Source organism: Aethalodelphis obliquidens, unplaced genomic scaffold (assembly GCF_003676395.1).
Source record: "Aethalodelphis obliquidens isolate GAN/ISIS:26980383/991018 unplaced genomic scaffold, ASM367639v1 scaffold10, whole genome shotgun sequence".
Taxonomy (NCBI): domain Eukaryota; kingdom Metazoa; phylum Chordata; class Mammalia; order Artiodactyla; family Delphinidae; genus Aethalodelphis; species Aethalodelphis obliquidens.
The window spans coordinates 15,420,570-15,441,467 of record NW_020837954.1 but is presented as its reverse complement, the minus strand read 5'-3'; the positions used below and the strand labels follow the sequence as shown (position 1 = coordinate 15,441,467).

General features: G+C 39.5%; 1 protein-coding gene and 1 long non-coding RNA gene across 5 annotated transcripts in view; one reads left to right on the top strand and one right to left on the bottom strand.

Annotated features, from left to right (window-relative positions):
* Positions 1-5,960: 5,960 nt before the first annotated feature.
* On the bottom strand, positions 5,961-18,496 carry LOC113622697 (uncharacterized). 3 transcript variants are annotated; one of them, XR_003433620.1, is made up of 2 exons: positions 18,399-18,496; positions 5,961-6,056 (listed from the first exon to the last, which is right to left on the bottom strand). It is a non-coding gene; the product is annotated as an uncharacterized LOC113622697 (long non-coding RNA). The 3 variants fall into 3 exon arrangements; XR_003433621.1 differs by lacking the exon at positions 18,399-18,496 and adding an exon at positions 17,977-18,376; XR_003433619.1 differs by lacking the exon at positions 18,399-18,496 and adding an exon at positions 8,423-13,902.
* Positions 18,497-18,554: 58 nt separating this feature from the next.
* The window catches only part of FBXO33 (F-box protein 33), a 32,841-nt gene continuing 30,497 nt past the window's right edge, over positions 18,555-20,898 (top strand). The window contains exon 1 of one of the 2 annotated variants that reach the window (XM_027111118.1): positions 18,555-19,502. In XM_027111118.1, the coding sequence (XP_026966919.1) occupies positions 18,895-19,502 (608 nt within the window). In that variant the 5' untranslated portion in view covers positions 18,555-18,894. The remainder of the gene's footprint in view (positions 19,503-20,898) is intronic. The other variant, XM_027111120.1, reaches the window with a different exon arrangement.

Sequence of the window (20,898 nt, the reverse complement as noted above, 5' to 3'; positions counted from 1 at the left end):
AGGGGCTTAGTTATACTGGAGTTGCAAAAATAGAGGAAATAACATCAACAATATATAACCATATAAAATCTGAAGGAGAGTAGAGTAGCACAAGAATAGTATAAATGAACTAAAGCCTCATCTTTCTTTTTTTTTTCCGGCTATGCCGCACAGCTTCTGGAATCTAGTTCCCAGACCAGGGATCAAACCCAGGCCCCCTGAAGTGGAAGCAGGGGAATCCTAACCACTGGACCACAAGGGAATTCCATAAAGCCTCATCTTTAATGGCAGGTCATCAATGGTATTGCCTTAGATGATAAATCAAGAAATAGTGGTATATTAAATTATAGAGGCACCTATTAGAAGACAAAAAGAAATAATCAAAATTGGCTTGCAGTATTTCAGACAGGCTAGTATAGTACAGCAGTTAAAAATAAAAGCTCTGGATCAAAACTTCCTGGGATCAAACCCTATTCCTCCACTTAGTATTAATAGTGCTATTAAAGAAAGTTACTTGGTCTTCTTTTCCTCAAGTTCCTTATCTAAAAATGGCTATATGCTGAAAATAGCTAATTTACATGATGTTATGAAGATCAAGAGAGGTAATATAGGTACAGCATTAGAACTAACTGGCCCATAGTAGGTAAACTCTAAATAAATGTTAGCTATCAGCTATGAATTAGAGAGAACACACACGTGCGCGCGCACACACACACACACACACACACACACAAAATAAGTTTACATTTAGTTCCTGACTTAGCCAAGGATCCAAATCTTATCAGCAGTCAGATTGCCACTAAGAGCAGGGACAGATGTAGTATATCTCAGCATAGCTTCCACTGGCCTCTAAAGTCATGCACTACCAGTGAAAGGACAAGGTAGGGTCTTGCAATATTTGGCAAGATCAATTCTTATGGTTCCACTTCTCTTTTATGCTTAGGGCTTACATTACCATTTTGGTAAAAACAAGCTCTAAGAATTTATGCCCTTTAACGGGAAAAAATTATAAACATCTGGGTTCCTGCTGGTTCTTGAGCCAAACTCATTGCTAATAAGGCCACAACTTTTTATCTAATGGGAGAAAGCAGAATCAATGTCCAGATGTTCCTGAACAGCCTTGCTTCCTCCAGGTTTCCAGTGTTTGTAAAGACTGTTTCTCCACAAATATACCCTGAGGAGTAGAACTGGGGTTCTGATCACTGCAGAAGACATTAAAAATCATGGTCCCTGCCACAGATTTCATTATGTCATTAGGGAAAAAAAGGACACATATAAAAATATGTTGAACTTCACAATACAGACAAGGTAAGGGGGGAGTGGAATAAAGACGCAGACTTTTCACAAAATGAAAAAAGTGGTGTTTGAAAAAGAAATAGATCATTCAGTGGTGATAAGATAAAGATGCTTGGGGCTTCCCTGGTGGCGCAGTGGTTGAGAGTCCGCCTGCCGATGCAGGGGACGCGGGTTCGTGCCCCGGTCCGGGAAGATCCCACATGCCACGGAGCGGCTGGGCCTGTGAGCCATGGCCGCTGAGCCTGTGCGTCCGGAGCCTGTGCTCCGCAACGGGAGAGGCCACAACAGTGAGAGGCCCGCGTACCAAAAAAAAAAAAAGATAAAGATGCTTGGAAAAAACTAGATTTCAGTTGGGTAGAAAGAAGAAAGCATTCTATGTAAAAGGAAAAGGATGAGCAAAACTAGGAAGGCAGCAATGCAAAAGGAGAACTTAGGAAACATAAGTGTCCAATGTGACATAAGAGATTTGTACAAGACTACACTGTGAAAGGCCATGGAGAACCTGGAGCCTTTCAAGGTATGTACTAAGCAGAGATATGGGGTAAGGTGTTTCAAAAAGTTTAATCTTTTCTTTCTACATTCATTCTCCCGATGACTCAGTCTCATAGTTTTAGACACTATCTCAATACTGATGACTCCCAGATCTCGTTCCTGAACTTCAGTCTAATATACCCACATGAACCTAGACAATCTTGCTCTGCTTGGATGTCAAGCAGGAATCACAAACTTAGCATGTCCAAAGCTTAACTCCTAACAAACCCACTACCAAACCTGCTCCTCTCAGAGGCACCTGTATCTCAGTTGGCAAACCCATTCTTCAGCTGTTCAGGCCAAAGACCTTCAGATAATCCATGACTCTTCATTTCCCCTCATGCTTCACATCCAACCCATCAGAAAATTCTGTTGGCTCTACTTCAACTACATCTCAAACCAGAATACCTCTCACTACTCCCAATGCTATCACTGAGGTCTGAGCCACTATTATCTCTGACCAAGATTTGTGTCAAAGCTCGTAACTGATCTTCCTGCTTCCTCTCTCTTCTCAATTATAGTTACCATAATGATTCCATTAACAAGAAGGATCATGTCACTTGTAAGTTCAAAATCCTCCCAAGGCTAAACATTTCATTCAGAGAAAAAAACCACACTCCTCATCGTGTCCTACAAGGCACTACTCAATCTGTATTTTCCCACTCTATACCTCTCCTCCTAATACACACCCTTGCTTCCTACTACCCATCTTTCAGCTCACTCTATTGCTCTCCAATACTCAAACATGCCAGGTACGCTTGCACTCGAGGTCCTTTGCACTTGCCGCTCGCTTTGCCTGGAACCTTATTTCCCCAGATATTTGCTGCCTTCCCCACTCACTTCCTTTAGTCTTTACTCAAGTGCCACCTTTGCAAAAGGGCCTTCCTGGCCACCTTATCCAAAATATCAATCTTTCACCCTCGATACTCCCTATCTCCCCCCTTCATTTATCTTTTTCTCCTTTTCAGTTACCACCATCTAAGACATTATGTATTTTCCTACTTTGTCATTGTTCTACCTCACTAGAATATAAGCTACCAGTCGTAAGTTTTTGTTTGACTGTTGATTACTATATGATTACTATACCCTTAGCAGCTAAAAGTCCTTGGCACAAAATAATCACTCAATAAATATTTGTTAAATGAATGAAAGAACATGGCAATGCTGTACAAAATACATTAGAAGAAGAAGAAATTATAACTAGAATACCATATTCTCAAAAACATTTATTGAGTACCAACTATGATGTAAGGCTTCTGGGGAGTACAAAGATGAAAAAGACAATGGTGAGACATAGTTAACTATAATCCAAAATAGATATTCACAACTTTCACATGAGAGTTACAAAAGAAAGTGGTATAAGGGACTCAAGAGAAAAACTCTATTGGCACGGGACTACTGCAGTAACCTAGGCATCAGCTGATCAGGCCCTATACTGGATAGAGTGCAATAAGAATGCAAAGGGTCATATGTGACAATGATCATAATAACAGACAAAAATAGTCGGTAGGATCTAGTGACTAGATGAATTCGGAAAGAAAGAGCAAACCACTGCTAAACGTCAAGCTTAGGTAATGACAAAAATAGTAGTCCTATTAAAAAAAAAGAGAAAAGAGGAGGAGGTTTAAAGTGGATGAAAAAATGTTAAGTCCAACATTAGACATGTTTGTTTGAGGTAACACCAGATCACATAAGAGAAAATTTCAGGACAGTTCTAGACTGAGAACTATGACTCAAGGTTAAGAATATAGTTGATCCTTGGACAACACGGGGTTAGAGGTGCCAATCCTCCACCCAATCAAAAACTCATGTATAACTTTATAGTCAGCCCTCTGTATCCACGGTTTTGCACCTGTGGATTCAACCAGCCACAAACTGTGTAGTACTATTTAAAATCCCACATATAAGTGGACCCACACAGTTTGAACACATATTGTTCAAGTGTCAACTATATAGACTTAGGAGTTATTTTCTCACAGAGAGATAACCGAACTGACAAAGGTGAGATTTCTAAGCAAAAAACTAAAGGTAAAAACCATGAGAAATAGATAACCTACAGGGCAGGGGAAGGAAGAGGTACAACTGAACATAATAAAGAAAAAGAAGTTAGAAAGGAAGAAATAAAACAATGACACCTCAAAAGATATATATATATATAGCTATTAAAAATTTCTCCAGGCTTTAAAAAAATAACCAAGCTACCATCCACTTTTATATTTAGTAATTTTGCAAATATGTTCATTTAGGTACTCAAAATATCTGATAAAATCAAAACAATAATTCAGCTCAATCTGGACTTAGAATTGTCAGACTGGTGAAATTAGGCATTTTCCTGGTAATCTCTGAAACAAAAAGCAGCTTGTGTACTTTTGCACATTTAATGGATTGGAGTGTGGATGTAAGATAAAGAAAATGACACAACAAGACTCTGTCACCCAGGATACCACCTAATGGCAAATTGCTCAGCCTTCTTTTTAAATGTAACTCAACCCTGGTCAGCATCTGGCCCAGTTCCACATATATAAGGAGTATTCAATACGTATTCATTTATAATGATAGCAAACAGAACAAGTAAGAAGACACAAAAATAGGTAAATTTAAAATAATTAGTTCAGGGCAGAGATGGGAAATGAGGAGTTATTTTTTAATGGGTATAAAATTTTAGTTTGAAAAAATGAAAAAGTTCTGGAGATGGATGGTGGTTAACAGTCGCACAATAATGTGAATATATTTAACGCCACTGAACTGTATGCTTAAAATGGTAAATTTTATGTTATGTATATTTTACTATAATAAAAAAAACTAGTTCAGCTCATATTTTGTTTTATAAGCTAAATGTTAATTCTTCAGGAGCAATGTTTACCTCAATATTCTTTTTAATCCCAGATCTCTAAATTAATGACTGTAATTCAGAAGGAAGAAAAGCTTTAATCTAAGATAAAACTGACAAAGGAAAATAGAGAACAAGATAAAGACAAGTGTTTTTAATTTAAAATAATTTTTATCAGATTGGATCTAGATCAAGATGGCAGACAGAATAGGAAGATCCCAAGCTCACTTCCTCCCATGGACACACATAGAACTACACATAGAACAGCTATCTCTGAAAGTGTCTAAAGACTAGCAGAACAGATTTTCTACAACTAAGGATATAAAGAAAAGGCCACATCAAGATGGGTAGCAGGGGCAGAGAACCCACACCCCAGTGCAGCGACCCACAACTAGGAGGGATATCACACTGCAGGCATTCCCCCTGAGGAGTAAGGGGTCTGAGTCCCATGCCAGGCTCCCCAGCCTGGGGGACCAGAACTGGGAAGACAAGCCCCCATAACATGGATGGACCTACAGAGTATTATGCTGAGTGAAGTAAGTCAGAGAAACACAAATACCACATGATTTCACTTATATATGGAATCTAAAAACAAACCAAATGAACAAAACAAAACAGAAACAGAGGCATAGATACAGAAAACAAACTGGAGGACACCAGAGGGGAAGTAGGTGGGGGTTAGGTAAAATAGGTGAAGGGGATTAAGAGGTACAGACCTCCATTTATAAAATAAATGAGTAACCAAGACGTAATGTTCAGCACAGGGAATATAGTCAATAATATTGTAATACATTTGTATGGTGACATTTGGTTAATAAACTTATAGTGGTGATCAATTCATAATGTATGTAAATGTCAAATCAGTATGTTTACACTAAAAACTAAGATAATATTGTATTCAACTATACTTCAACAAAAAAATAATAAGTAAATATTTTAAAAGAACCAACCCAAATTACAAAAGTAGGAAAAGATAAAATGAAAAACAGTCAGTGTTAAAATTAGGGAATAAAGTCAAACACCTAACTGCAAACTTGGAGGAAATCATGAAATTCCTGACAAAGGAATTGTGTGGTAAAAGACAGAAGGATCCTTTCATATCTCAATCTTGAGGAGCAAGAGCTGAAGGCAAAGTCAAAGTAGAACAGTAGAAAAAATAGATGATTTTAATAGTTTGGCAAAACCGAAGCTACAGACAACTATGTGTAGGTAGCTATGAGCGAGTTCAGAATACATAGGGAAACAGACATACACAGTATGAAGAGTAGATTTCTTTAATTGATATTTTCACCATTGTGTTTACTGTGTTCACTCAAAATTAGAGCTGGCAAGCAACTTCCATGACAGGAAGATCACCAACTGAATGGGATACTTCACTCCTCCAGTGTAGCAGAATTTTCAATGCATCTTCATGGTAGTCCTGAAATATAATGAGACCAGAGTCAAGTAAGATACTAAAGCTTCTCTTCAGATGCAGCAATTTCTACCAAAAGAATAAGTACAAATTCCCCTACCGAAGCTGTGAGTTCCAAACCCACCACCTTAGGATTCTGAGTGATTAAAACTATAAGAAAAACTAGCCTCAAATTCCCCCTTTTCATGGGCAGAACTGTTTCCCCCAAATTTCATATACTGAAATTCTAACCCCCAGTACCTCAGAATGTGACTATATATATTTGAAGACAGGAGACATTATATAGGTGATTATGGTTAAATGAGGTCATTAAGGTGGCCCCAATCCAGTATGACTGATGTCCCTATAAAAAGAGGCAATCAGGACACAGCCACAGAGAGGAAAGACCATGTGAAGAAGGAGTGAGAAGAAGGACATCTACAATCCAAGGAGAGATGCTTCAGAAGGAATCAAGTCTGCTGCCACCTTTATCTCAGACTTCTAGCTTCCAGAACTGTGAGAAAATAAATTTATATTGTTTAGGCTTTAAAAATAATTTAAAATTTAAATAATTTTTATCAATTATCCTTTTAGTTTATATTTTACTTATTTACTTATTAATATTAAATCTACAATAAATTCAGCAACAACTAAAGTTATCAATAAGCCAACCATAAAGGCTAAATTAAAAAGAAATGTTTCAAACAGGCAAAATGTAAAATGTACTCACTACTACTAGTCCCATGGAAAATCAGCAACAGACATATGGGAATGAAAGGTCTTCATCATGCAGTAGCTCAAGCAGTTACCAAATAAAGGCTCCGGTAACTGGTCAGCTCTCTGTGGACCTAATTTTTTTTTTTAATTTTATTTATTTATTTATTTTTGGCTGCATTGGGTCTTCATTGCTGTGCGAGGGCTCTTCTCTAGTTGCGGCGAGTGGGGGCTACCCTTCGTTGCAGTGCGCGGGCTTCTCACTGCGGTGGCTTCTCTTGTTGCGGAGCACAGGCCCTAAGTGCATGGGCTTCAGTAGTTGTGGCACGCGGGCTCAGTAGTTGTGGCGCACGGGCTTAGTTGCTCCACGGCATGTGGGGTCTTCCCGGACCAGGGCTCGAAGCCGTGTCCCCTGCATTGGCAGGCGGATTCTTAACCACTGCGCCACCAGGAAAGCCCTGTGGACTTAATTTTTAACTCTGCTAGGATTCTTTTCTCTCCAAATCATATTAGCACAACTCTCCTCCATTTGTAATCCAAAACCCTGTTATCCCTACTGGAAATGCCACAGTGCTTTCCAACCATCCAAATCCTATGCACCCTTCAAGAAGAGCTCTCATCTCCTTTGTGAAATCCTCTTCTACTGGTCCAAAACATACTGATCTCTTCACTGCTAAATACTCATATGCTTTGTAGTCTGAATTAGTGCTTCTTGGAAATTCCCTGGTTGTCCAGTGGTTAGGACTCAGCACTCTCACTGCTGTGGCCTGGGTTCAATCCCTGGTTGGAGAACTAAGATCCCGCAAGCCACGAGGTACGGCTTAAATAAATAAATAAGCAAACAAACAAGTGCTTCTTGAACTGTGGTGAGATGTCTTTTTTTTTAAATTTTCTAATCCTTTGTAGACAGAGCCCTTTATAAAATGAAATTTAAATGAATTACCAGAATTTTTTTAAACATGTAAAATGGAAACCAAATTTTATTATAAATTTGACAGACATAATTTCTCTGTCAAATTTCTATAAAAGTTTCTAAAGCTTATTCTCAATTTCTGTACTTATATTCCAGCATAGTGGTAACAGTTCATGCTCCAGTATCAGTCTGCAGACTGCACTTTGGTTTTTTGGTTTGTTTTTAAATTTTTATTTTATATTGGAGCACAGTTGATTAACAGTGTTGTGTTAGTTTCAGGTGTATGGCAAAGTGATTCCATTATTCTGCTCAATTTAGGTAATAACCTAAATGGGAAAAGAACAGACTGCACTTTGAATAGCACTGGTCTAAACGACTTAAAGCTTCAATCAATGAATATTTATTTAGAAAAAAAAGTGAAATTTGAATTCAGCATTTGTATCTAAGCAGGACTCAGATACGAAAGGGACAGTAACTCCAGAAAGTAGAGACTACATGTACAAAGGCACAGAGGTGAGAAATGACATGGCATGTTGATGACACAATGAACTGAACAGTTCTCACTTGAGGGGCATGTACTGTTAAGAGAGGGAATTGAAAACCAGGGAGGGTTTACAGAGGGAAAGATGAGCAAGGAAAAAGCACCAAACATTTCTAAAGAAGTACCATGATAGAATCAGTTGTCTGAAAAAGTAAGCCGGTAGTAGAATCAAAGTTGGGACAGAGTGAGTGTGGACTCTACACTTATAGGGATTATATATTATACCTTTTTACATGTCCTCCAGAGCCTGGAGAAAGTACTCGGCACATGGTAGACAGTAAAGCATCTTCATTAAGCAGCAGGTATTAAAAAATAATTGAAATTCTGTTAGAGGTACTAACTGAAGATATTCTATATTTATTTCAACTGACTCCTAAAACTTAAACAAAAAACAATGTACAGATACTTAGGCCTGTATAACAGTGAAGAAAACTCAGCTTGGAAAGAGCTGATCATTGGCCAGCAAGAGATTTCAACAAATTTCTGAAAGACAAAAATAGAAGTGTATTGACAACTTAAACAGAACAGACTACACTAGGAGGAAGGTGCAATTGAGATGAAAGCTGATCTGCCCACTGGAACCCTAGAGGGATTCTAGGCTCAGGGATACCTGAGGAACTGTCTTAAAGGGGCATTAAGAAAGGAAGTAGCTAAGGACAGAGATGAACTGAAGATCTGAATATAGAAAAACTGTACCAAGTCAAATATTCCATGTCTACCTTCCTCTTCCACCTCTGCTCACAAAGCACACAAGGAGCCTAATATTTACCCCCAGCCAAAAACAACAAGAGGGTAACTCTCCTTTGTGGCAAAAATGGCCAAATGTCGACCAAAATTCATACACTTCCTCCTATAACATAGAGTTGTCCCTAAGAAATAACTACTTAGCCAAAAACATCATTTCTTAGACCCCTCTTGTATCTAGGCACGACCATAAGACTAGTTTTAGCCAATGGAATGTAAATAAAAGCAATGTGTCATTTCCCTGCCAAGGCAATTAAGAAGTGCCTTCTCTGCTCTCTTCCCCTTCCGCTAGGAGGAGACAGAGAATCACAAGGAATTTTAAGGATGGCAGAATCACAAGACAGAAGAAATTCAGTGCACTAAATCCCACGAAGGAAAGTTGCCTGCTGAGAGGAAGACCTTCATTGGACTAATAAAGAAGTAAAAAAAAAAATGCTATTTTGTTTAGCCATTGAAATTTTCAGGTTTACTGGTTTCAGCAAATAGCATCCTTATTAATTATAGCCCCTTTTTAAAAAGGAAATAAGAAAGAGAGGGAGGGGAAAACATCACCAGAAAAATTAACTTTAAGCTATGGTTTTAGTGACTCAGAGCCAGGCCTTCCTCTTTGTGGCATTTGGAAGACCAGCAGCCTGATAGTCGGCTATCCACCCACGCTAAAGGAAAGCCTGACAGCTGGCATGTTCCATCACACATACATATGAAGATGAAGAACTACGTCATTGGAACAAAAGGGACATGAATGATTATCACCAAGAGATCAGATGTGGTAGATTGAATTATGCTTGTAGTACCTTATCCTATGCAGCTAACAGCAACTAGCTCATGCTTTCATCTTGAAAGTTCCTTGCCAAATACTGCAACTTAATTAAACTGTCTTCCATGTTACCACAGACAAGTTTTATCAAACATTTTGCTACTACATAACACAGCCATTTCTCCAGCCTCCTATAATAGTTTCCTTGCTAACCACCACCCAGTTCCAAAGCCAATGGGCATGCATTTTTAGTTTTCATTATAGCAGCACCCCACTCCTAGGTACCCATTTTTAAATTGATCAACCTTTTCCTGCAAAACAAGCAAACACAAAAATCTCAGTAACATATGAAAAATAAGCATATATTTCTCACTTAGAAATAAGTTCTTTAGGTCAATTGGGGCATCTCTGTTTCAGGCTGTAGGTCAAGTTGACATCTTTTCTATGTTTCTCCATCTGGGGCTCTACAGTGGCCAGCAGATGCCTGGGACCTGTTTTATTATGCAAAGATTGGAAACTCCCAGAGTGCCAAGTAGAAACATTTAATACCTCTTAAGCCCTAGGCTCAAAACTGGTATACTGTCACTTCTGCCCAAGTTCTTCTGGCCAAAGCAAGTCGCAAGACCAAGGAGTAAACATCTGCTGAAAGTTACCTAATCTGTCATAATCCACTCTCTTGTACACAGAAGATTGTGACTGCTATGCAGTAAAAGCTGATTAATATAAGAACCAAGACATAAAAAAAGATTAAATTTTGCCATCTGGTACAACATGGATGGAACCTGAGGGTATTGTGCCAAGTGAACAGGTCAGTCAGAGAAAGACAAATACTGTATGATTCCACTCACATGTGGAATATTTTAAAAATAACAAACAAAACAAAAAGCACACACACATAGATACAGAGAATAGACTGGTGGTTACCAGAGGTAAGCGGTGGTGGGGAGACAAAATGGATAAAGAGGATCAAGTGTATGGTGATGGATAGAAACCAGACTTTCGGTGGTAAGCACTTTGTTGTGCATAAAGTCGACAAATTATAATGCTGCACACATGAGATTTATGTAATGTTATAAACCAATGTTACATCAATAAATACACACACACACACACACCAAGAGAAAAACGTAAAATTACAATTAACTATCAAATATTGGTAGGAATTTGGGGGAAGGAAGGGGAAGTAACTGAATTAAATCTTCATCTTTTATAAAAGGAAGGAAATAGTGTTTAATCAATCAAGGAGTGTAGGTAAAAGCATATAATTTAAAGTTACCTAAAGAACAAACAACAAAATAGTTCAAATGTTTGTTTCTGGGGGCAGGCCTAACAATGGGAGGCAAGGAATGAAAAACTGTTGCTTTTCATCAAAAGTACTTTTGTACTACATTTTTTTGTTGCCATGTTCATGTAATACTCTAAGAAAAAAAAGTAATGAATTTCTACTAGATGCTTCTTGCTTAAAGGCTAGATTTTAGAGAGAATATTCCTGTATATAAACTGAATACCATGGGGGAAAAAACCCTGTATCCTTCAAGTGAAGGGAAATTTTGTTATATTTTCCTTGTGGGGCAAACGCATATGAGTTCCCCCTTAATATTCAATATAAGTGAAGTAGTTCACGTTCTTAGAGAATGCAGTCAGGAGCTGATAAATTTTAATATTTAGAAATATACTTAACATCACTTTGGCTTTAAAAAATTCTTAATATGGAAAAACTTACTTATAAAACTTGAGTTATCTGCTGTTACTCACAATATAAGGAATTGATATGAATACTACCCATTGAAAAGTATATAGGTACAACAAAATGAAGGTAGAAAGCAAACACTAATATATTATTTAAACAATAATTACAGACTACAGATAGAAAATACAGGTCATTCAGGTCAACAATTCTTTCCAACCACAGCAGACATCACAAATCAAACGTGGCACTCTTCCCAGCAGAACAAGAGAACAATCTCAAATTCCAAAATCCTTCCCAACACAGTACTACTTAGCCTCCAAAACTGTTTAGAGTTGGCATATCAAGTGAAACTTTCTTGCCCTAGAGCAAAGCAACACTCCAATTAATGTTTGCTGTATGAAAATATTCACTTCATTTCACCTTTTTGGCACTTAAAAGGCTTAAGAGATTTTTCCAAAGGATTAAATATCAAATTCTGCAATTAGAACATTGTGGTAATTGACCATGAAGAATATATCTCTTCATGACAGTCTCATGGTTATTCAACTAGGATAACCTGGAAGTCTGATGAGTACTCCAGGAGTAAGGGAAGCCAAACAGACTGCCTGAACACTATTCAACTATTTAAAAGATCAATTGACAGCTTAGGCCATTTTTGTTCTATACAGAGCTCTAGGCATCTCTGGATAAAAAGTTACTGAGCCATGGTATCTAGTAGATAGATTTCAGAGTGGTGGCTGGCTCACACCCTGTTCGGAACAAAGCTCCTTCCTCTCTTCATCCAAATCCCTACATCCATCTGTCCAAAGCATTCAGCACATTACTCCATTCTCCCAAATTCAGCTAATTGGACTAGGGCAGGACTCTTTACCTTAAAGCAGCCAATCAACAGGAATACCATCAACTTTTTTTGTTGCCTATCTCCCAAAAATAACCCAGTCAGATCCTCACAAGAATTTCAACAGGAGACAAAGAACAAATTTACAAATGATACTGGATACTTGAACTAGAAGACCATGTAGACTAGTAAGGGCCAGCAGTTGGGCCCTATGCAAAATGAAAAAGCAAAGGAAGCCTACTGAAAAGGAGAGACAGACTATGGAACAATTAGTTCCTGTTTTTAGTTCCCCATGTAGTCCCTGTGAGGATCAGGTGTGCTCTAATGCATGTGTATGGATGTCCTCAAAACTCCCTAAAGTAACCAGGAAAAAAGAAAAAAAAATCCCCTCATTACTTAAGCTAGTTAAGAAACTAAAGGAATCTAGTTAAAGTGACTGCTTAGAGACAGTACCCTTGGAGTAACAGTCCTATGAGCCCCACTGTGGGATACTGCCTATATGTAATATAAGCTGTACAACTCAAACCAAGATCATTAAAATCAGCCAATTACTGATTTTGACCAGAAGTCAAGGAACACTACTGGCTGTATCAGCTGCATTAAAGATAGTGATATTCAGTTTTTAATAATAAAAGGTACCCCTAAAAATACCCATCCTCTTGAATAAAAGGCAAGAAAACAGTTATGCTATAAAATAGACATTCAAGTTAAACCTCTTTTTCTTTCTTTTTCTTTAAACTCTGAAAGGAATAAATGAAAAAAATAGCTCTGGGAGTGGACTTAAAACACAGGAATTAGCTAGCAGGCCTAGCTCTTGGAACACAAAGTGGCCCCAGCCCACATGTATGAGAGCTCCTTGGTTAAAAAGTTGTAACCAGGCATCCTGCAGACTAATCTGGTTTTGTTTGAATCTGGTTTTGTTTGCCCACGGAATATTTTTAATGTGAAAGCTAGCAATCAGGACATTTCATCTTTTAAAAAATTAGTATTTTAGTTTCTCTTGAAAAACTAGGAAATCTGGAAACAGAGCCCAGTTTCCCACTGGGAAAAGCATCCTCTGGTAAGCCGCAGTCATCCCCACTACCTATCATATTGCTTAGGACCCAATTCTTCTCTTATTGCTCCTGTCTCCTTTAGAATATGAGCTATCAATCCCTGCTTTATTGATATAGATCCTCCAGTTCACAAATTTGCACAACCAACTTGTGAGTGGCTTGCTTAAGATCAGTTCTGACATCAACAACATGGTGCAACTAGGAAAAAAAAAACAACAGACTTGGTCCTTTGTCCTGCATCCAGCTCACCAGTGCAGACTTTCCCTACCCTAAAGACAAATGCCTTTCAATCCTTCATTTCTTTTTCCTGTAATATGACCTCACTAGGAACTATTCCAATCTGTCAGACAAGGGTGGAGAGAAAGAATCAAGTTCCCAGTTCTATTCTCCCAGGAGGCTCCTGTGCCTCTAAGTAACTTTATGGGTGCAGATAATAGATAATTGGAAGGACATCATCTCTACCTGCCGAAAGTGTCTGAAACCCACACCCTGCTCAGAAAAAAAAAACCATTCTTTCAAAAAATGTTTGAATTTAGGCAGTTTGCATGTCTATTGGTAGCCTTGAACATCTTTTCATGATGTAGCTAAAATAAAATCTGTATCACAGGTTTTTTCTGTTATGAAATGTCAAGTGATTCAGCATAATAAAAGTTATATTTTTATAACTATTGTTTGGCAATGGAGAGAAAGCTACAGTAAAAATATATTTAATATCCTAATAACCAAACTGGAAAAAGCACTAAGCTTAGTATGTTAGAAAAGGAAGAACATAAGAATATTGAATGTTTAATTTCTCTCCAGAAAAATACATTAGCAGGAATTAAGGTATCTCTATAAAAGAATCAATCATAATAAACATAACAAGAAAAACGGAACGAACACTTGACCACCAACAGGCACGCATATCAACCCACCAGGGTACATATCCGTCTTGATGTTATACTCTTATCCACCATTTGTTGCCTGGGTTTCAAATCCAAATAAGCATGGGTAGTTGCTATAGTGACAATATGCCACTTTTGGAACCAGAAGCTTAGTACTACTGAGTACTTATGGTCTTCATAACGTCAGTACTTCCTCCCACACTTTGAATCATAGCTCAGACATTATAACTTAACAAAATGTGACTTCATTCTGTCCTTTAAAGAAGTCAATTTTGTTACTTTATCAAAAAGTTTACCAAAAATAATTTATAATTTACATAGTATAATAAACGTAAAGAGAAATAACCTAACTCACTTAACATGCTAAGAATATACATACTCAATAAGTACTTAATGGAATAATATTAAAGATGTTGGCTTAATAAAATAAATTGTATGCCATCATTGAAATGTACTGTGTTTTAACTGTAACTGAGCAAGATCATAACTTATTAATTCATGTCTTAGCTCATTGTTATTAATAGCAGTATTCCTACCATCCTTCATTTAATATGAAAATTAAATGAAGTTTTAAAAATTCAAAAACAACACCGAGAAGCTTAATTTTATTTTATAGCAGATTGATATAGAGGTCCTTCCTGACTTATAATGAGGTTATGTTCCAGTAAATCCATCATAAATTGAAAATGTCAAAAATGCATTTAATACACCTAACCTACCAAACATCATAGCTTAGCCTAACCTACCTTAAACACGCTCAGAACACATTAGTCTACAGTTGGCTAATCATCTAACACAAAGCCTCTTTTATAATAAAGTGTTGAATAGCTCATTTAATTTATTGTATACTGTTCTGAAGTGAAAAACAGAACAGTTTTTTAGTCTATTGCTTGTTTACCCTCAATATCATGGGGACAACTGGGAGCTGTGGCTCACTGCCACTCCCCAGCATCATGAGAGAGTATCTTACCACGTATCACTAGCTCGGGAAAAGATCAAAATTCTAAGTATGGTTTCTACTGAATGCATATTGCTTTTGCACCACTGTAAAGTTGAAAAATCATAAGTAGAACCATCTACTTTGGAGACTATCTGTATTTTTATTTCCTTTAGGAACTACTCCTAATACTTAAAGATTAATTATTAATGGTATCCAAGGAGAAGGTAGTTTGTTGCTAGTAAAACACTAAGAATAAGGAAAAATATCGGTCTCAAATCAATCAGAGAAAATCTCCAAATCATCAAAGAGTCAGAGACTAGGAACCTTCATACATTGCTGTTAGAACTGGAAAATAATACAATCACTTTAGAAAACAATTTGGAAGTTTCTCCAAAAGTTACACATAGAACTATCAAGCAACCTATCATTTTCACTTCTAGGTATCTACCCAAGAGAAATGAAAACATACGTTCACAAAAGACTTGGACATGAATATCAGAAATGGTATTCATAATAGCCAAAAACTAGAAACCTAAATGTTAATCAGGGAATTCCCTGGTGGTCCAGTGGTTAGGACTTGCACTTTCATTGCCAGGGCCTCGGTTCAATCCCTGATCAGGGAACTAAGCACGGCCAAAAAAATAATAATAATAAATGTTAATCAACTGGTAAATAGACCAAAAATAAATAAATAAATAAAATGAAATTCTATCCAGCAATAAAAAGGAATGAATTAATGACACATGCTACATCATGGATGAACCTCAAAAATATTATGCTAAGTGAAAGAAGCCAGACACAAGAGATCATATATTGTATGATTCCATTTATATCAAATGTTCAGAAAAGGCAAATTTATAGAGATGGAAAGTGCATTAGTGGCTGCCTGGAGGAAGAAGTGAGGATTAGCTGTAAATGGGTATGTGGAATCTTATTAAAGGGATGAAAATGTTCTAAAACCGATTTACAGTGTTGGTTGTATCATTTGATAAAATTACTAAATTGTTAAGGTGTATACTTGAAATGAATGAATTATATATCTCAGTAAAATAGGTTTTTTTTAAAAAGTCAGAGAACATCAGAGTTGCAGGGAACCTTGCCAAAACTCTCTACTTATACAGATGAAGAAAGTGAGGCCTCAAAGGGTTAAGCAACTTGTTTTAATGTCACCCAGCTAGATCAGGACAAAAGTAAAAAAGAAAAAAGACCAAAATCCAGCCTCACGTTCCCACCCAGTCCAGTGTTACCTCTACTAAAAATGCTCAAGGAATTTTTTTAAAATTATAATAATAATTACATAGATTTCTTTGTGAAGAGTTCTAGAAGTATCAAAATCTGAGAACTGAAAAGAATGATTGATTAAAACATAACAAAAATGTTATGAGAATGTGATGTTCAGAAAAAATAAAAGCTAGAAAAACTCGTTTGTCACTCTTTGAAGCCATATAACTTACTTTCAAAACTGGTAATAAAAGAAAAAGAATTAAGCATTTTTTCTGCCTTTTCAATAGGAGCTGTATTTCAGGGTAACTAAATGTTGCCAGTTTGTGAAAGAAAGCTTCTCCTATACAGAAGAATGCAAATTAATAAATGTAAATGGAATGAAAGAATTAGAAATTATCATTTTGGAACCCATAATACAATTAAGATTCAGGCGAGAATTATCAATTATTGTTAAGGCCATTAAGTGAATGGTTGATGGAGAAGCTGGACATTTGTAAAAAATAACATCTCATAGATTTTGTTTTAAGGTTTAACAAAACACAGAACTTTATATGGAGGAAGATCAAAATTAACCTAATCAAGCCTTTAGCATTAATGTCCCGGTTTATTAGAAATTCAGGTACTAGAATAGTAAGCTAAACACCAAGAGAAAGTAGTCAAACAATTACAGAAAGGGAGATATTCTACAGGACAATAAGCCTCCTCTTTAGCTAATCAGAGAGACAAAAAAAAGAAAAAACTGTGTGTTGGGCGGTGACTATTCTAGATTAAAAGAGACTTGAAATACAAACAAAAACAAGTGTGGTCCTTAATCGGATCCTGATTTGGACAAAAGAGCTATAAAGAACATTTGGGAGATAACTAGATAAATTTGAAGATGGGTTATTAGATAACAGAAGTTATTTAAGTGTAATAATATTATTTTTGTTATATAGTAATATGCTTTTAGAGATGCATACTGAAGTACTTATAAGTGGGAGATCCAGATGTCCATGGTTCACTTCAAAATATTTCATGAGTTTAAAATATAAAAAATTTAAATCCAAGTCTCAACTTCCTAATTCACTGCTGTTTCTATTAGTGCTCATTCATAAAAATATAATAATAATTACATAGAAGAATCTCTTACAGACAAGAGGTTCAGAGAAGTGAGCTACCATGAAGGCTAGCTTTTTTCTTTTTTTTCTACTGGTACCAAAATGAAGATAACACATCACTGGCAACGTGGTATGTGCAAGACACCAAAAGTCATCAAAGCAACATGAATGGAGAGTTTTGCCTTCAAAGAGCTAAATATATCTAGTAGAACAGTTTATTGGAGTTAATCACTATAAAACTAGGCTGTTCCAAGATCATAGTTAAGGCTTTGAAGCGGCAGCCTCACTGAAGCAATCCTCAATTATTACATAAAATCACTTACTCCTTTTCTGACTTCCCTGACCCTTACAATCAGTTAACTACTTCCCAAGTTGCGATGAAGTTAAGATACACTCTTTCGAAAGTCCCTCTCTCAAATTAGGGGCGCCAAGCTAAAGAAAACCTTTACCCTAACAATCAGCTTCTTTACACCTAGGGCCTCAAAATCGGGAACTCGGAGCCTCCCTCAAACCGCGGAGAAGAGGCCGATTATCAACCAACAAACCTAACTCAGTCGCCTTTTTTTCTCCTCTCCCTCTAAATCCAAAGGGTGGCGCTGTCCTCACTCCTTCCCCACACACCAGGTGTACGCCCAAGTCCACTTCGAGGTCCGAACAAGGAATGGGGGGTGTCCACTCGCGACCTCCGTCCGGCCTCCAGCCGCCCCGCCCCGCGCTTCTCCTCTACGCGACCCAGCCCCTCCGGGGAAGCCCGCGACTGCGCCCGCCCCCCATCCTTAGCGGCTCTCTCTCAGAAACCCCCAACAATACTCCGGGCAGGTCGAACGGCTGAGAAAGACCCAAGCCACCACTCTGGCTCTTGAGTCCTCAGCCCAGCAACAGAGAAACGTATAATGAGAAGCGTCACGAGCCCTTGCACCAACGCGAGTTCCGCCACCTCCACCGCCTGAGCGCCCAAGTTAACCGACTTACAGACTTGACGGAACTCGGCGGCCTCTGTGAGACGGGAGGGGGCGCCCGTCGCCGGCACCACCAGCGCTTCCCGCCCCTCCCCGCCCCGCCGGTCTGCCTGCCTGCGTCAGGTATCACATGCTGCGTCTCCCTTCCCTACCGTCAATCTGGCGCTCCCTTCTTCCGGAAGTCGCGCCCAGTCACGCAGGGCTCCTCCCACCACCGGTGACGTCAAACTCAGCTCCTACCACTGCTCTGCCTCCGCCTCCAGGCGCGGGGAGGGCTGCCGTTTCCTTACAATAAATCCTGCCGCTTACGGGCCCCTAACCAGTCCAAGCGAGGGTTTTGAAGTTCCTGAGTGTGCAGGCCTCGGATGCGCATGAGTAGAGGTTGAGAGGCCAGAGCCTGGCTATCTGGAGGCCACCCCCGCAGAGGCCATTACCCCTCTCCGCAACTTGTGCTGCACTTGGTTCCGCCGAGACCCACGACGGTTCCGCCCCCTTCTTCCTTGTCATTGATGTTGTTGTTCTTGTCAGTGCCGCAGCCCCGACCACCGGGAGCCCGAACCCGAGCCGGGGCCGCCCGGGTGGCGCGGTGGCGGCGGCAGCGGCTGCGGCTGCAGCAGCTGCGACGGCTGCGGGGGCTGCTCCGGGGACTGCGGGGGCGGCCGAGGACCGGCAGCCTGCGGCGGGGCCGAATGGCTCTGTGCGGACAAGCGGCAGGCGCCGCGTCGCTGCCCAGCGAGCTAATCGTGCACATCTTCTCCTTCCTGTCCGCTTCCGACCGGCTACGGGCCTCGGCCTCCTGTTCTCACTGGCGCGAGTGCCTCTTCTACCCGGCTCTCTGGCCCCAGCTCCGCATCTGCCTCCGCGTCTCGCCCTCGGAGCAGCCACGGCTCGAATTCCTCATGCGCAAGTGCGGCTGGTTTGTGCGAGAGCTGCGCGTTGAATTCGCCGCGGAGAATTACCTGAGCGGCGGAGGCGGCCCGGGCGATGGAGGCCGCGTCGACACCAGGACTGGCGGGGAAGAAGTCGAAGCCCTGCAGCTCTCAACCCGTTGGCTGGAAGTGCTACGCACCTACTTAGAGCTGGTGCTGTGCGTGCTGGTCAGCATCCGGAACAACAGGTAGGCTCTTCGCGGCCCCTGCGTTCAACCTTCTCTCCCCGTTCCTCCTCTCCGGGGCGCAGGGTCGCCTCCTTCCTCACACCTCGAAACAGATTCAGTGCGGATACGCCCCGCCCGCTTCAGCGTTGCTCGTTGCTCTTTTCAGTGACTGGGGGTGTCAGTTCTAATCCGGCGATTCCTTTGAGGTGGGAGGGCGTAATGGGACTCATAATACTTTATAAACAGTGAAGGACTTAGTGTTTATCAGACAGCACTCCTGGCGCCTTCCAGGCACTGTCTCATCCATCCTTTCTGTAGCAGTAGGATGGAGTTGACAGGCGCCGTCATTCTTCATTTTACAGATGGGAGAGCTGAAGCTTGGAGGGTGAGGCCCAGAGTGAGTCTTGGGAGAAACAAACCATAATCCGTTTTTTTTGTTTCTGAATCTATCCATTCAGAATAGTTTGTGGTGGAGGAAGGAGTAGGTATGCTACTGGTTTCTCATAGTTACAAGACTCTCCTTGCAAAAAATCTTTGACAGCCATTTTCTTACCGGGAATAGTTTTGATTAACTAGGCCAGGCACAAAGAGTAGGAGGAGTGTTTGTTAAAGGGATTGGGGAACAGCCTGATCATCAGGACTGGAAGTCCCTCCCCGTTTTACCTCCAGACTCAGCTTATTCCCAGTGATTCACCTAAAAGTAGCACAGCACAGCTTGGTGTTTGTGTGTGTTGGGGGAACTGGCCGGTGTCTGCAAAGAGTAAGCCCTAACGGTAGTGGTTTTGCATCAAGACTTTACTGTAATTCTGGGGCTAACTTCCTATGTTCTGGCCCATTGTCCTAATCAGTATTTTCCATTATTTATCTACCGCCCTCTCCAAAATCCTATTAATGTAGATTTTCTGTATCTGGATAGTCTAACCAACCTTGCAATTAAACTATGAGGTAGAGGAACGCTCAGAAGTTCAAAAAAGGAGCAACTTAGCAATAATAGTTTAGCAGTTTGCAAGTACTTTCACATTCACTATCTTATTTGATCCTTTCAATGACCCTGTGAGTTAGTCGGGACAGCTATTATTATCCCTATTTTATAGAAAGGAAACTGAAACAAGTGATGTGCACATTGTCATACAGCATTGTTTTTCTCTAAGAGCAGTGTTCTTCCTTTTGCAATAAATACATTATGTTGAACAGGGTGGAGTGAAGGTCCTGGTTTAATGCTAGGTGAGATAGATAGATAGATATTCTTAATTCTGTGTTTGAATCATAAGGGTGGGAGATAAGCATATAGCTCCAAGTTGTATCTGGAGCATGGCTCCATCATTCCAGTGGGCTGTGTATTTCCCCAGCTTTTCACACCAAGCCATTTCATTTTATTACTTTGATTTTATGTGGCAAAAGAGGCTGTTCAAGGCTG